General features: G+C 31.3%; 1 protein-coding gene across 1 annotated transcript; it reads right to left on the bottom strand.

Moving 5' to 3' along the window:
• Nucleotides 1-8: 8 nt before the first annotated feature.
• Nucleotides 9-10126, bottom strand: LOC145324068 (D-alanine--D-alanine ligase-like). The gene is made up of 8 exons (XM_080166695.1): nt 10040-10126; nt 7127-7163; nt 5974-6039; nt 4377-4461; nt 3080-3166; nt 1073-1189; nt 388-477; nt 9-27 (listed from the first exon to the last, which is right to left on the bottom strand). The coding sequence occupies exons 1-8, from the start codon at nt 10109-10111 to the stop codon at nt 9-11; spliced, it is 573 nt and encodes a 190-aa protein (XP_080022821.1). The 5' UTR covers nt 10112-10126.
• Between the last annotated feature and the right edge of the window lie 5601 nt (nt 10127-15727).

Genomic DNA, 15727 nt, shown 5'->3' on the forward strand with positions numbered 1-15727 from the left:
TCATCAACTTAGGTTGCTGATATGAGCCTCATTTATTGGTCAGTTCGTCCATCCAGTAGGAGGGAAGGGGATGAGGTATTGTTATTTTATTTATCTGTCAGTATCACTTTATTAGAGAACATGAAAATCTGGTGCAACACCATTAGATTAATATTAGAAATGAAAATATTTTTCGTCTGCAAAGTTTTAGGTCTTTTAAATAATAGGTAGTTGTCTGTTTATTCATATATACTATAAATCTATTGGTGCAACATCCATATAATAATATATCCATTATTGGAGTACAAGAATATCTGGTGCAACATCCACATAATAATATATCCATTATTAGAGTACAAGAATATCTGGTGCAACATCCACATAATAATATATCCATTATTGGAGTACAAGAATATCTGGTGCAACATCCACATAATATTATATCCATTGCCTGTGTTTGGTTTGATAAAACAGGGGAACCCGATTCGTTTCTCTATCCTGTAAGCATAATAAGATCTCAAGAACTGCTTGTATATAAAAAAAGTTTACCAATAGATTTATATATTATATTATATTATATATTTATATATAACTTTAAAACCAATACAATCCTATTTTATAAAGGGGTAGGATTTTTTTGTCAGAAACTGAAGGTTTCAATTAATTTATTGTTTCAATAACTAATAAACTGAATAAGCACTTATTTTTAGGGAAACTTAATTCGCCCTTGGCTGGTTTTAGGCTAATTTATTTCTAGATTTAGGGATGGGTTTACACTGTTTTCTATGCTTTTTTTACACCCTTGAGGACAGATCTTATTTTATTATATCTGAACCAAACCTTGCTTAACACTGTGCATGGTTATTTACATACATTAGATAAACTATTTGATTGCACTACCTTTGTCTTAGAAATTCTAACTGTGCACCGTACTAAGTTGTAACTCTTTTGGGCCAAGTTTCTTCTTTATCTCATGCACCTGAAATAGCAGCAGTAGGACCCATTTTGAACGTCTTTGGTTATGACACAGTGTTGAGTCAAGATTAGGACCTATTACCTCCCCAACGATGAGGATATGCTTTGGTTTACTTACCTATCAACTAACTCATCATGCTTGGGAATATCAAAACTTTTATACAGCAATGATCTTGGCACGGGTAAACCAATACCTCGCAGCATATTGATAGCTTCATACTTGTTATTTGTATGCCTAGATAGATAGATAGATGAAAAGATAGATAGATAGATAGATATATAGATCTTGGCACTGGTAAACCAATACCTCGCAGCATATTGATAGCTTCATACTTGTTATTTGTATGCCTAGATAGATAGATAGATGAAAAGATAGATAGATAGATAGATATATAGATCTTGGGACGGGTAAACCAATACCTCGCAACATATTGATAGCTTTATTCTTGTTATTTATATGCCTAGATATAGATCGATAGATAGATATATAGATAGATATATAGATAGATAGACAGATAGATAGATAGATAGATAGACAGATAGATAGATAGATAGATAGAGCGACAGATAGATAGATAGATAGATAGAGCGACAGATAGATAGATAGATAGATAAATATGTAAATAGATTGATAGATAGATAGATAATTAGAGATATAAATCAAATGTTTGGACTAGCCCTTAATAATTTGTTTTTAAACTAGAAAATTGTGAAAATCATCCAAATTTATATTATATGCAGTTATAATTTTTGCCGCTAGGAGTCTCATTCTTTAATGAATAACTGTAATTTCGACACAAATTTTGAACACAAAGATGTTTTTAAATTATTGAAATTAAATAAAATATTTATCAAACTAAATTTTATGTTTTTTTTGTAAGTTTAGTTAATAAGATTAATTGAGTAAATCCTTTAATTGTTCTAGTATATTTATAACCTAGGATAGATTGATTTCAGTTACGTTACTTATACAATAGATTAACAAATGTATTTTTGTAAGCGCTGAATAATTATTTTAGCGTTATAATTAATGTTACGTATTATCGACTGATGGATTTTAAATTGTAAGGGAAGTCATTAAATCTAGTAAATACTAATCTAAATATTAATTCAAATTTATAAGCCTTTTTGTGAATTTTTTAACTTGTTAAGGGAAAAGTAGGTTGCGGGTAAAATCCGTAAAGTTTGTGTGTTTTAAGTTAAAAACAGTAGTAGAACGATAAAAATTTATGTCAACTTAATCAAAAAAAATTTTTTATAGTTCTTTTGAATAAGAAATACACATATTTAGTGAATATTATCGTTCTATAACAGATATATCCTTGTTAGATAGATAGATAGATAGAAGGATATATAGATAGATAGATAGATAGATAGATAGATAGATAGATAGATAGATAGATAGATAGATAGATAGATAGATAGATAGATAGATAGATAGATAGATAGATAGATAGATAGATAGATAGATAGATAGATAGATAGATAGATAGATAGATAGATAGATAGATAGATAGATAGATAGATAGATAGATAGATAGATGGATAGATGGATATATGGATATATGGATATATGGATATATGGATAGATGGATAGATGGATAGATGGATAGATGGATAGATGGATAGATGGATAGATGAATAGATGAATAGATGGATAGATGGATAGATGGATAGATGGATAGATGGATATATGGATATATGGATAGATGGATAGATGGATAGATGGATAGATGGATAGATGGATAGATGGATAGATGGATAGATGGATACATGGATACATGGATACATGGATACATGGATACATGGATAGATGGATAGATGGATAGATAGATAGATAGATAGATAGATAGATAGATAGATAGATAGATAGATAGATAGATAGATAGATAGATAGATAGATAGATAGATAGATAGATAGATAGATAGATAGATAGATAGATAGATAGATAGATAGATAGATAGATAGATAGATAGATAGATAGATAGATAGATAGATAGATAGATAGATAGATAGATAGATAGATAGATAGATAGATAGATAGTTAGATAGATAGATAGATAGATAGGTAGATAGATAGATAGATAGATAGATAGATAGATAGATAGATAGATAGATACTTACTTTGTCTGAATAGCTCCAGAATTAGAGAATGGTATCCCCTCTCTATCAAAGAATGCCTGCAACTCTCCACTTTCGGCAAGCTTTCCTCTAGTCATTATTAATCCTTATATTTACAGACAGACGGACAGACCAGGGAGTAAGGAAGGGGACAATAGGCAATTAATTCAATTTAAGAGGGTTCGCTGAAAAGAAATGAAAACCAGATTTATCAAGAAAATTTTACCAAAATTGTAAAGAGATCATGGTAACCTAATTTAGAACAAAATTAGTTCTAAGAAAAAAATCATTTACTTGAAAATTAAATTATCAACACATCACATTGTAGTAAACATTCTGTAATTAATCACTAGAAAAATCTTGTTTAGAACTACCTCAACCCTTCTCATATATTTATAACTGACCCCTAGATTCTAGCGGTTCTTAGATTATTTCATACATAAATATCACAGTAGAGTTTCTATACATGAAATGACATTTTCTTGGGAAAAAATATTTGTTAAAACCAGCCATTAATAACAAATTTTTCTGTCTGCATATTCAAAACTAGCTCATCTAGTTAGCGGGGCATTGATGCGCAAGTATCCAAAGTCATTCAGAATCTGCTGTATTCGTGCACATTCCCTTTAAGCCAGTACCTAAAGTCTGAGACTCCTAAAAATTGAATAATCGATCCATTGTCCCCTCCCTTACTCACTGCGGACAGACAGACAGATGGAATGGCTTTAGACTATTTTTGTGTTTCCTCTCTCTCTAACCTTTTGAATAGTAAGTCCCTAAATGAAATAGGCGCAGCTGCTAGTACTTTAATTAAAACTAGAGGTCTCTAGGGGTACTTACTTGAGAAGGGGGGAAGTTTAATTTGAAGAAAAAATTAGGGGTGGGTGGGTAATTTTTCTAGGGGCGAAGTGAGGAGTTGAATTCAAAAATTAAAATTTATATTTAAAAGATAAAAATTTTTTAGGGGGAAAGACCCCTAAAAAAGACATCTTTTAATTTAGTTTTTTTAATAATTTTTTTTTGGTGGGGGGTTATTTTTTTCTAGGGGCGATTTCTCTTGGGTGGTACCATCCCCAAAAATAGTTATAAACCTTCCCGGTTAAGCGGTTAGTGAGATCCTTCAGTACAAACAGACAGACATCGTTCTATTACTAAAGTAAAATGATGTTTGTTTATTTCTATACTTTTTTAAAAAATCTAAATTTAAAAAAATGGGTTTTGGGATTCAACTCCCCTTTCAAGAGCCTCCAGAGGCCTCTAGGGGCGTAGCCGCTAGTGAATACTATGTAAGGATTGATTCCTGGTCTGAATAAGTATAACTTCTGGTTTCAGGGTGTGGCCGCCAATTTTAGCTTTGAACATTATCTTGTCCACATCTGCACATTCTATGATAGATAGATAGATAATTTGTTTGATATGTAGATAATTTGATAAATCCTATTATATAAAGTAATAAGCGTTTTTTGTCTGTCCCAAAGGATCTCGCTAACCGCTGAACCGATATTGTTTACCTTTACTGTGATGCTTCTTATAGGTGCTGGGAAGGTTTTAAACTATTCTTCATCCCTCTTCCCCCCAAAAATATTTTTTTAACTCTTTTGAAACTCAAATTTAAAATTGGATGAGGTCGACTTTTCCCCCTCCTACCAGTGCCCCTAGAGGCTTCTAGGGGCTTAGCTACTAGTCCTTATACTAAAGTAACAGGATGTCTGTGTGTCTGTCTGTCTGTGTGTACCGAAGGATCTCGCTAACCGCTGAACCGATCGGGTTCTCCTTAACAGGGTAGATTCTCATATGTCCCGGGAAGGTTTATAACTATTTTGGGGGAGGGTACCACCACCCTCCCTAGAGAAATTAAATTTTTTAAAAATTTACCAATTTTAGAAATAGAGTTCAACGAAAAATAAACATCAAACGTAAATTTTTTTTTACTTTTTCTTTTAAAATCTAAAATAAGAAATTGAATTATCAAATTCGACTCTCTCCTTCTCAAGTGCCCCTAGAGGCCTCTAGGGGCGTAGCCGCTAGTAGATAAATAAAGAGATAGTTTTGACTAAAATTTTATACTTAAGCGTTTTTATAACATCCAGATAAAATGATGGCTTGTATTTAACCCCAATGCTGATACATAAAACTACCTGTAGAAAAAAATTGGTGGTTGTGAAACGTTTGAACACTCAACTTATTGAATTAACCAATCAAAAATCAATAAAAGCCCCCAAACTTGTTAATTAAACAAATAAATTAATAATTATGAAAGAACTAAAGTAAATATGTTATGCAAGAAAGTTGTCGAATTTTGTCTGTTATGTAGTTGTAATTTTTGCCGTTAGGAGTCTCATTTAAAAAAAATTTAAATCTAAATTTTCCCAAAATTAAAACAGCAAGATTATAAGAATTTAAATATAAAAAAATAAGGTATAAAACATTTTTATATAATTATTCAGTTAGTTAATGTGAAATAATTGATTAGGTTTTTCTTTATTTAAGTCTCAGCTTAATATTATTTTAGAATGAAAAGTCATAAGTACTTAGCTTAAATTTAATTTTAGTACGTAGTATTTCTGTCAGCGCTTATATTTCCATTGGGCGCTTTATTTATCACTTAAGTTCAGACATGGATTATAAACATACTGAAATATTTTTTATAACAGTGGTTTACAGACAAATATTAAAAATCCAATGTTAGTTAGCCCCGAGTCGATTAGGTAGCAAGAAAGAAAATATATGAAATAAGCCAATTTCTAAAACCGGTTCTAATCCTGCGGACATTAATCGTATTCCAAGCCATACTAAAATAGTTATTTATCCCAACGTATTATAGACAAATTTCCGCGGATAGTAAACCTTAGAAACAGTTCTAATCCAGTGGATGTTAATCGGATTAGAAGTCATACCTGATCCGTAATGCATTTTCCAGGGCTGGTCTTGCAACACTTCCAACACACAAGCATCATACTTTCCTACATAAATACATGTAACTTATCATGTAAATGTCTCAAAGTTCAGCCATGTGACTTCATAAAAATGGGGGAGATGAGAGGAGAAGTGGGAAAGAAAACCCATAAAAAAGAGATGGAAAATCCCCAATTTTTATGACGTCACATGGCTAATTTTTGAGACACTTTGTAAAGTTACCAAAAACATCCATAAAAAGTAAAGGTCTGAAACTTTCTTCTTTGAATAAAACTGTAGATAGATATAGATCTTAGCATGGGTAAACCAATACATTAATACTTGTTTTTTATAGAGATTCATAGATAGATGGATAGCTAGATGGACAGATAGATGGCTAAATATATAGACGGATATATGGATGAATAGATAGATGGATAGATATAAACATTCCAACACAAAACATCCATAAAAAGTATAGCTCTGAAACTGTAGGACAAACGAACATTAACACTTGTAGATAGATAGACAGATGGACAGAAACATTACTACACAAAACATCCATATAAAGTACTTGATTATAAAGATGCTTAGCTGATCGCTCATAACCTTGTACTTTGTTGTCCTAGGAATCAGTATTACAAAAATCAGATCAATCGGATTATTACATCACATAAAAATTTGTTGTTAAAAGTTAAAATAAATATGTTTAAAATGGACATGCGACATTCAGGTTAACGATTATAGAGTTGCTACGCTTTCTAAATCGTACCCATTTACTACAGAAATCACCATGCAAAGTTTGAAATTGATAGGAGGACAATTTTAACATGCCTAAATTAATGAAAAAAGTTATCTGTTCCAGATGGACGTACGGAGGGACCGAGCCCAACAATAGAAAAACTTTGCTTTTATAAAGTAAATAAACTTTTCAGTCAGATTGAGAGCCATCCTAAAAAGTTATTTATGGTATCGTATTATAGATAGCTTTCCGCGGGTAATAAGTCTTAGAACCGGTTCTAATCCAGTGGATACAAATCGGATTTGAAGCCGTACCATAATTTTTATTTATGGCACCGTATTATAGACAGCTATCCGAAAATTGTAAGTCTTAGAACCAGTTCTAATCCAGCGGATATTAATCGGATTGGTTACCTGAGTTGTTTATCTGTTCCACAATTTGAAATCCTTCCTGAAAACAAAATATCTATAATACAAAGTATAACAATGTCTGTCCGTCTGTCTGTTTCTCCATATGTCTGTCAATCCGTCTGTTTGGGAAGCTTTAGTACATCTATTAAGAATGTATCCAAGGAAGGTTTTAGGCTATTTTTTTTTTTATAAGAAAAGCCTTCCTTAAATTCTGGTGGTGACGCATTCAGTGTTAAGCTTGTTCGTTCAAGTAAATTAACTTTTGTACAAGGGATGTGTTTCGTTAAAAAAACTAAAATAGATTTATAAATTTTAAAAAATAACAAAAAGGTTTCTGAAAATTTAAAATAAAATTTTGTTGAAATTTTGATTAGAATTTACAAGTTTAGAAGTTCTTTTTAATGAGACAGGATTAATAAAGTCAGGTAATTCAAGTCTTGATAGTTTTTAGAATACTTGTAAATCATTAGAGCGCCGTTAATAATTTTTCAGCACTTACATTAATATAGCTTATATTTTAAATATTTTAATACAAATACCTGAACAATATTTATCCTGGCTTTAAAATATATGAGAACAAAAATAAGGGTTGTTCCAATCAATTTTATAAACTAAACTAAAAAGCAAAGAAGTAAGGTTTTCTTAAATAAATATTTTATATCATTTTCATAAATTTTAAAAATAGTTGTGTTCAAAATTTGTGTCAAATTTACAGTTATCTATTGAAGAATGAGACTTCTAGCGGTTAAAACTTAAACTATATAAAATAAAAGTTTTGATACACAACTTTTTTTGTTAAATAAGGACTAGTCTGTCAATTCTATATCTGTCTGTATGAATTTCTGTCTGTTTTTCCGTCAAAAAAGTATAACAATGTCTATCCATCAGTTTGTCCATCTGTGATTCTGTCTGTATATCTATGTCTGTCTATACATATGTCCATCAATATGTCTGTCTGTTTGTCATTCCGTCTGTCTGGGAAGCTTCAGTACATATATTTAGAATCTATTTAAAGATGGTTTCAGGCTATATTTTTATAAAGAAAACCGCTAAGGGTGACTCCTTAAGTTTATTTGTACAAATAAATAAACTTTTAGAGATTGGTTGTGTTACGTTCCAAAAAACTACGTAATTTTGTGGGTTAAAAAATTCACAAAAATAATATTTTGTTTAGCGTTTACTAAATTACATAACTTCCCTAACAATGTATGTGTCAGTATAACGTATGTGGCAATCATCATAACGCTGAAATTAGTTAATCAGCGCTTACAGAAATATTTCGTAATTATTTTAAGTAATGCTTAAAATTAATGATAGATTCTGACGTACCGACATTCTGTCTATTCTAGCCCATAATTATACTAGAACAATTATAAGGTCTACTCAATTAATTTTATTAACTTAACTTACAAAAAAAACATAAAATATTGTTTATTAAATATTTTATGTCATTTCTTATAATTTAAAAACATCTTTGTGTTCAAAATTTGTGTAAAATATACAGTTATTCATTAAAGAATGAGACTCCTAGCGGCAAAAATTACAACTACATATTATACAAATTTGATGATTTCTGCAATTTTCTAGTTTAATGAAAAATTAAATAGGGGCTAGTCCAGATATTTGATCTATCTATCTATCTATCTATTTGATCTATCTATCTATATATATATATATATCTTTCTATCTATCTATATATATAATATATATATATATATCTTTGAAGTTTTACATTGACATCTGAAGAGTGCAAACATGCACGAAACAATTTGTAATGTCTAAATAAATATGTAAAATTCATATTTTGTTTGTGAGTTAACCTCTTATATATATCTTTCTATTTATCTACCTTAACCCTTACAGATCGGGGGGGGGGGGGGGGGGGCTTAAAGAGTAAGGTAAGATGGAGAGCTGTAACTTCATGACTTTTTAAGTTTAGTAATTATACGTCGGCAAGAGTTGATTTTATTAGGATATCTGGTCTGTGTCGGTCGTGGTGTCCGGTCAAAGTCGGTTGGGTAGCAAAAAAAAATAGAAAAAATTCTAAATTAATCTTAATTTCTACATTATGACTTTTGTGTATAAGGTAGAAACCTAAAATTTTTTGGTGAATACTTAGTTATCAATGACCTTCTGAGAAAAGTGGTGTTATGACCGTTTGACCGCTCTCTGACCGACTTTATGACCGATTTTTGTCCGGCTTTTACTAAAGACATATATCATGAATATCGTGACTTCTATTACAGCTAGAGACCTAAATTTTTTTTGGTAAATCCTTGAGCAATAATAAACAGATAAAAATATTAGTTTTCGCCGCCATCCGCCGTTTTACCGCCGTAACCGCCGAAAATGGCGGTTTCCGTTATTTGCCATTTTTCGGCGATGATCAGAAAAAGTAATTTTTTTGTTATGAAAAATAAAAGTTCGTCCTAAAATTTGGTCATCCTAGCTGCAAAATTGGCCGCTCTACAGCTGTTTTAAAATTTAGCAGCTGGCCGCTAAAAAGCGGCTAAGGAGCGGTCTGACCGCTATGACTAGAAAAAGTAATTTTCTCTAAACCACCAGAAAAAAATTTACGTCTTTATCTGTACCAGGAGCCGAGATAGAGGGGGGGGGCTGAAAGAGCCCCCCCCCCCCCCCCCGATCTATTAAGGTGGGAATTGGGGCCCGATCTCTAAGGGTTAACAGATTGCTCATGCTCCCCATCAGTAGAGCACACAACAACCCTAACTATCTATCTATAATATATATCTATCTATATATCCACCTTAACAGATTGTTCATGCTCTCCCTCAGTAGACCCTACTACAACCCCAACTATCTATCTATCTAATATATATATATATCTATCTATCTATTATATATATCTATCGATCTATCTATCTATCTATTTATCTATCATATCTATCTATCTACCTTAACAGATTGTTCATGCTCCCCCTCAGTAGACCCTACTACAACTCCAACCAGCTTTTTCTTCATTTTCATTTTGTTTTTCTTAAATCTGAAAATTAATAAGGAAATATTTTTCACAACTCTATAGTTGCTTTATGGAAAGAAAAATAGCCTAAAACCAAATCAAGACTTTCACAAATCATCCCTGAAAAGGACCAGCTGTTTCCAAGATCTTTGGCTTCAGACAAAAATGCCTTACTATTTAATATTATAGGATTATGCAAGTAATAGGATGATTGTCTGTGCTTTCATGAAAGTTTTCATTGGTATTGTTTATTAAGTTAAATTTGTTTTTGAGTGTCCAAATTTTTCTACCACTATTAAAGTAATTCTACCACTAATTGTAATCTACAGAAGGGATTATTTTGTGTATTATCATAGGGTAATACTGTAGATCATTTTAATGGCCATTGTCTTATCCCTACAGATTCCTGAAAAAGTGATAATTGATTTTGATGTTTTAGAGATATTAATGATCACAAACAATTCATTCTTAAACGTTTTTTTTCTAATATGGGTTCGAAACCGATTAATATCCGCTGGATTAGAACCAGTGCTCAGCCACATACTAAAAAATTATGTATAGCATCGTATTACAAACAACTTCAACGATTATTAAAAAAAATCATAATTTTAATATAGAAGGCAGAAGGCCCAGGTTAACAAAACTGGTTTTACTATCCGTGAAAAGCTGTTTATAATACAATGCAATGTATAACTGTTAACACTTTCAATGTGAAACCAGTTCTCAGCCATACTGAAAAATCATGTATAGCAAAGTATTACAGACAATTTTCCTCAAATATTAAATAAAAATCATAAAACTAAAACCAGTTTTGTTAAACAGGGACTTTTTGCCCTCAGGGCTAATCTCATGAATTTTCATTTTAATATCAGTGGAAAGCTGTCTATAATACGATTCGATAAATAACTATTAATCCATTCAATGTGAAACTGCACTAGGAACTAAAATGTTTTTCCTCTGAGTAAAAATGTTTATATGAATATAATATTTATGTATTTTTTCTTCTAATAATTTGTCGGGTCAGCAAATTTTAAAAGTCTGAAAGTTGACTTTATATCGGCGGCTTCATTAGGCACCAGGGATCTAAAGGGATAAGACATTGGCTGATAAATGTACGTGCATCCCCAATTATGATACATAAAGCTACCCCATCTGTACTCCATCTGTACTAGATTAAAGTTAGTGGTTTAAATGTTTGGACACTCAACTTAGTTAGCCAACCAGTGAAAATTCAATAAAAGACCCCAAAGTTGTTAGGCTATCAAATAAGAAAATATTACAATAAAACTTTGGGGACTAGAATAATAAACATCCCAATGTCCCCTCCCTCCCTGTCAAAGGCAATCTTTTTAAAGAGGCAGTTCTAAAATTAATTTGAAAATTAAAGTAATAATCATCCTGATATAGAAGTAATAATATGTATGTTTGTCTGTCTTACCATTGTAATAACATCTGAACCATGGTATTAGGTTAAGTAACACCCATCAAACAACCAACTCTTTGATTAAATAGCGCCTGTTTTGAACCAATGCATTCCTCTTCAAGTTGTGCACCTGACATAGCAGCAGTGGGAACCCTTTTTAACGTCTTTAGGTATGATGCAGTGTTAAGCCAAGATTCAAACATTTCCCCTACCGACAACGGATCTGGCCACAATCGCGGATTGCAAATAAGTTCATCCTAAAAAGACAAACAGCCTAAAGAACTCACCACTTAACTTAAGCACACTGTATTGAGAAAAATTTGAAAAATTCATGAAATTGGATAAAAACACGCAGATACTAAAATAATAATAGCCAAGAAGATAAAATTATAAATTTGTTTTTTTATCAATTAAATTTTCTTTACATTTTTTATCATAGTTTATCTATAAAAATACTTTTATAAAAGTAACAGTATGTTAGTGTGTCTGTTTGTAACAAAGGATCTCGCTAACTGCTGAACCAATATGATTCTCCTTTACAATGTAGCTTCTCATAGGTCCCGGGAAGGTTTATTATGGTGATACCCTCTTCCAAGATATATCGCCCATAGAAAAAAAATTCAATGCTCTAAGTCATGGGAGGGAGGGAACATTGGACTGGAAATTATTCTGGTACCCAAAGTTTTATTATATTATTTGACTGATTAATAAGAAAAATCAGCCATTGTCTTATCCCTTATCCCTTATACCTGTTTAAAGCTATATGCTTGATTGCTAATGTACATGTTTTTCCTTATCATTAATGATTACTACTAAAAACGTCTATCACCCTTTAATCTAATTTGTCATGTAAACAAGGATGACAACATCCATAACAGCATTAAGCTCAACAAAACCAAAGATATGATATACATTCCCAAATAGTGATACATAAAATTATCCCTTCTGTAGACTAAAATTAGTGGTTGAAACGCTTGGACACTTAATTTACCAATCAATCAAATTTTTGTCCCCAAAGTTGTTAAGCTTTGATAAAGAAAACGTTATTGTAAAACTTTGGGGACTAGTGTAATAAACAACACATTGTCCCCTCTCTCCCTGCAACTAATGAATAATCAAACAAAATTTTGTAATTATGACTAATTGTCCTTGGAATCTTTTTTTCATTATAACTGAAAATTTAAAATGATGCACTTTATTAAGTAGTTATATCTAATTGTAGAGGTTTAAATATATGTTTAATAATAAATATATATGCGAGGTTTTAAGTTCATAGGACAATTCCAGAATTAACAATTATAAAGTCCCCAAAATTTGTGAGCCAACTAATAAGAAAATGTTATAATAAAACTATGTGGACTAAATAATAAACAACAGCCCATTGTCTCCTCCCTCCCTGCAAATTTACAATCATTGCTATCTGTTGCAGATATAGAAGCCATTAAGATTTTTTTTTCTACAGACGGACGTTTCAAATTATAGAGTAGCTTCGGTCCCAAAACTTATTTCGTATGTTTTCTTCCTTAGTTACAAAAAGTATATTTTTAACAGCATAGCTTTTCTTTAATTATGATCATCTTTTCGTACATTAGCTTTTTTCATTAATTTAGAAAGGTTAGAATTGTCCTATTGATTTCAAATTTTGGATGATGATTTTTGGTACAATATAGAAAGCGTAGCAACTCCTTAATACTTATCAGATAAGCGGTATGTCCATTTCAAACAAGCAAATTTTTCATATTCTGCCGCCATACTGATGAGCCATAAAAGGGCGAAACACAGTGACTATGGATAGTTATAAAGTAGTAAGAAATTTCTGTCTGAATCTAAAGATCTCGGAAATTGCTTGTGTACAATTTACTTTGTCTGTCAGTCTGTCGGTCAACGTCAAGTTTCAAAAGAATGATTAATTATTAACCTACTATGTAAAGCAGTAAGCTTTTTTAATATCTGTAGCTAACTATAAAAGTAGTTGTCTGGAATATATATCTATAATAATACATTTATTATTTCACTAACTGCTGAATCGATATGGTTCTCATTAATATTGAAGCTTTAAATCGCACCATAGAAAAAAATTACCCAACCAAAATTGATATGAAAAAATCCTCATTTAAAATGGGGAAGCCATATCTTCCCAAATTATTATGGGGGCTATTATAGGCTGTAAGTCGGATGTCTATTACACTAGTCCCCAAAGTTTTATAATAACGTTTTCTTACAACTTTGGGTACTTTATTATATTTTGATTGGGTGTTTTATTAAATTGAATGTTCAAACGTTTTAATATAAAGAAGAGGTAATTTGGGGATGTACATCAATTTATTGGCTATTGTCTTATCCCTTTAGATCCCTAACTTTAACTACTTATAGATATTGTCATCCTTGTTATTTATAGAATCATGCCTAAATTCAAATTTGTCATAGTAGATTACAATCAAAAAAAGTTATTTTTGGAGAAAAAATGTTGTAAGCGTAAGCTTAGACTTTGGACGTAGACTTTATGTCGGGTTTAATTAGATTCAATAGTTAAGTATAGATGGATAGATATATAGATTTACATTGTATAAATAGATAATCCTATTATATAAAGTAGTAAGCTTTTTTTTGTCTTTAGGAAAGGATATCGCTAACCGTTGAGATGATATGGTTCTCCTTTACAGTGATACCTCTTACAGGGCATAGGATGGTTTTAGGCGATTTTACTTTTATAAATAAGTCTGGGTATGTATGGTTTTATGCTATTTTTTTTGCCTTTCCATATCCCTTTGAACATAGAGCCCACAGATGATAGGGGAGCAACCGCTAATATATTATTAATAGAAATAAATTTATTTAATATCGGGACCTATGAGAAGCTACCCTGTCGAGGAGAACCGGATCGATTCAGGGGTTAGCAAGCTCCTAAGGTACAGACCGACACACACAGATCCTGTTACTTTATTATAAGGAAATTAAGAGTATATAAGTGTATTTCATGTAAATGAAAGTACTTTCAAGTAATTAACAAGGTTGACAACATTCATAAAAATAAAGCTAAGGGAGGGAGGAAACATTGGGCTGTTTATTACACTAGTCCCCCAAGTTTAATAATAACGTTTTTATAATTGTTGGCTTAAAAACTTTGGGGACTTTTAATGACTTTTTCGATTGGTTGGGTCATTGGTGTCCAAACGTTTCAACCACTAATTGTAATCTAAAGATAGGTGTTTTGTGTATAATCATTGGGGATGTAGATCAAAATATTGGACATTGTCTTATCCCTTTAGATCCCTGCATTTTTCCAATAGTGTTAGGGTCTGACTGACGTACGGATGGACAGGCATAGTTAAATTATAAGTAGTTTCGCTACTAAAAACATTTCATTGCAATGCTGAAAAATTTTAAGATAGATAGATAAAAGTAAAAACAATAGTGACAACATCCAAAAAAGTGAATCCCATCAAATCAAACAGTAGGATGAACAGACGTACATATTTGGGGAATTATTATTGCGTTTTTATATCATTACATGAATCTGAGGTAACTTTACAAAAATGTGTTAAAAATCAGCCATTTGACGTCATAAAAATTAGGGATTATCCATCTGTTTTTCAGGGGTTTTCTTTCCAACTTTTTCTCTAACAATGACGTCAGATGGCTGATTTTTGAAACAATTTGTAAAGTTGAAAATTTGAGTCTAATTGTAGAAAAGCTGCGCTTTTGAAAAAAAATCTAGATAGATAAATGAATGCAGAAAAAATGGGATATTTTAGGAAATACTTTATATATGTTCTTTTTCTCTTTGAAGTTTTTACAATACAGCCAATTATTTTGAATAGCTGATAGACAGACGAACAGATAGATTATCAGAGAGATAAAAGCCGATATATAGACAGATAGACATACAGATTGACATACAGATATACAGACAAGAGAGAGACAGACAAATAGATAGACATGCAAATAGACAAAACGAAAGAAACAAACATAGATGAATAGATAGACATGCAAATTGACAAAAAGAAAGAAACAAACAGATAAATAGACAGACAGACAGACAATAGAAAATAGAGAGAAACACAGACACACAGACATATAAATAGACAGAGAGATAGAGAAAGAAACAGATAGCCAAACATATAGAAAAAAAAATACAGTTAGACAGAAAGACAAACAGACAGACATAAAGATAGACAGACATATAGACAGAAAAACAGAA

The sequence above is a fragment of the Acartia tonsa genome, chromosome 7 (genome assembly GCF_053477335.1).
Source record: "Acartia tonsa isolate MP-2025a chromosome 7, ASM5347733v1, whole genome shotgun sequence".
Classification (NCBI taxonomy): Eukaryota; Metazoa; Arthropoda; class Copepoda; order Calanoida; family Acartiidae; genus Acartia; species Acartia tonsa.

Excerpts from the sequence above, each read along its gene's own strand:
- LOC145324068 (XM_080166695.1), bottom strand. The coding sequence starts at position 10,111 with ATGAAAATGAAGAAAAAGCTGGTTGGAGTTGTAGTAGGGTCTACTGAG. Across the intron at positions 4,462-5,973 it reads GAAAATGCATTACGGATCAG|AATGTGCAGATGTGGACAAG; the intron begins GTATGACTTCTA and ends TATCTATCATAG. Across the intron at positions 478-1,072 it reads CATGATGAGTTAGTTGATAG|GATAGAGAAACGAATCGGGT; the intron begins GTAAGTAAACCA and ends TTATGCTTACAG.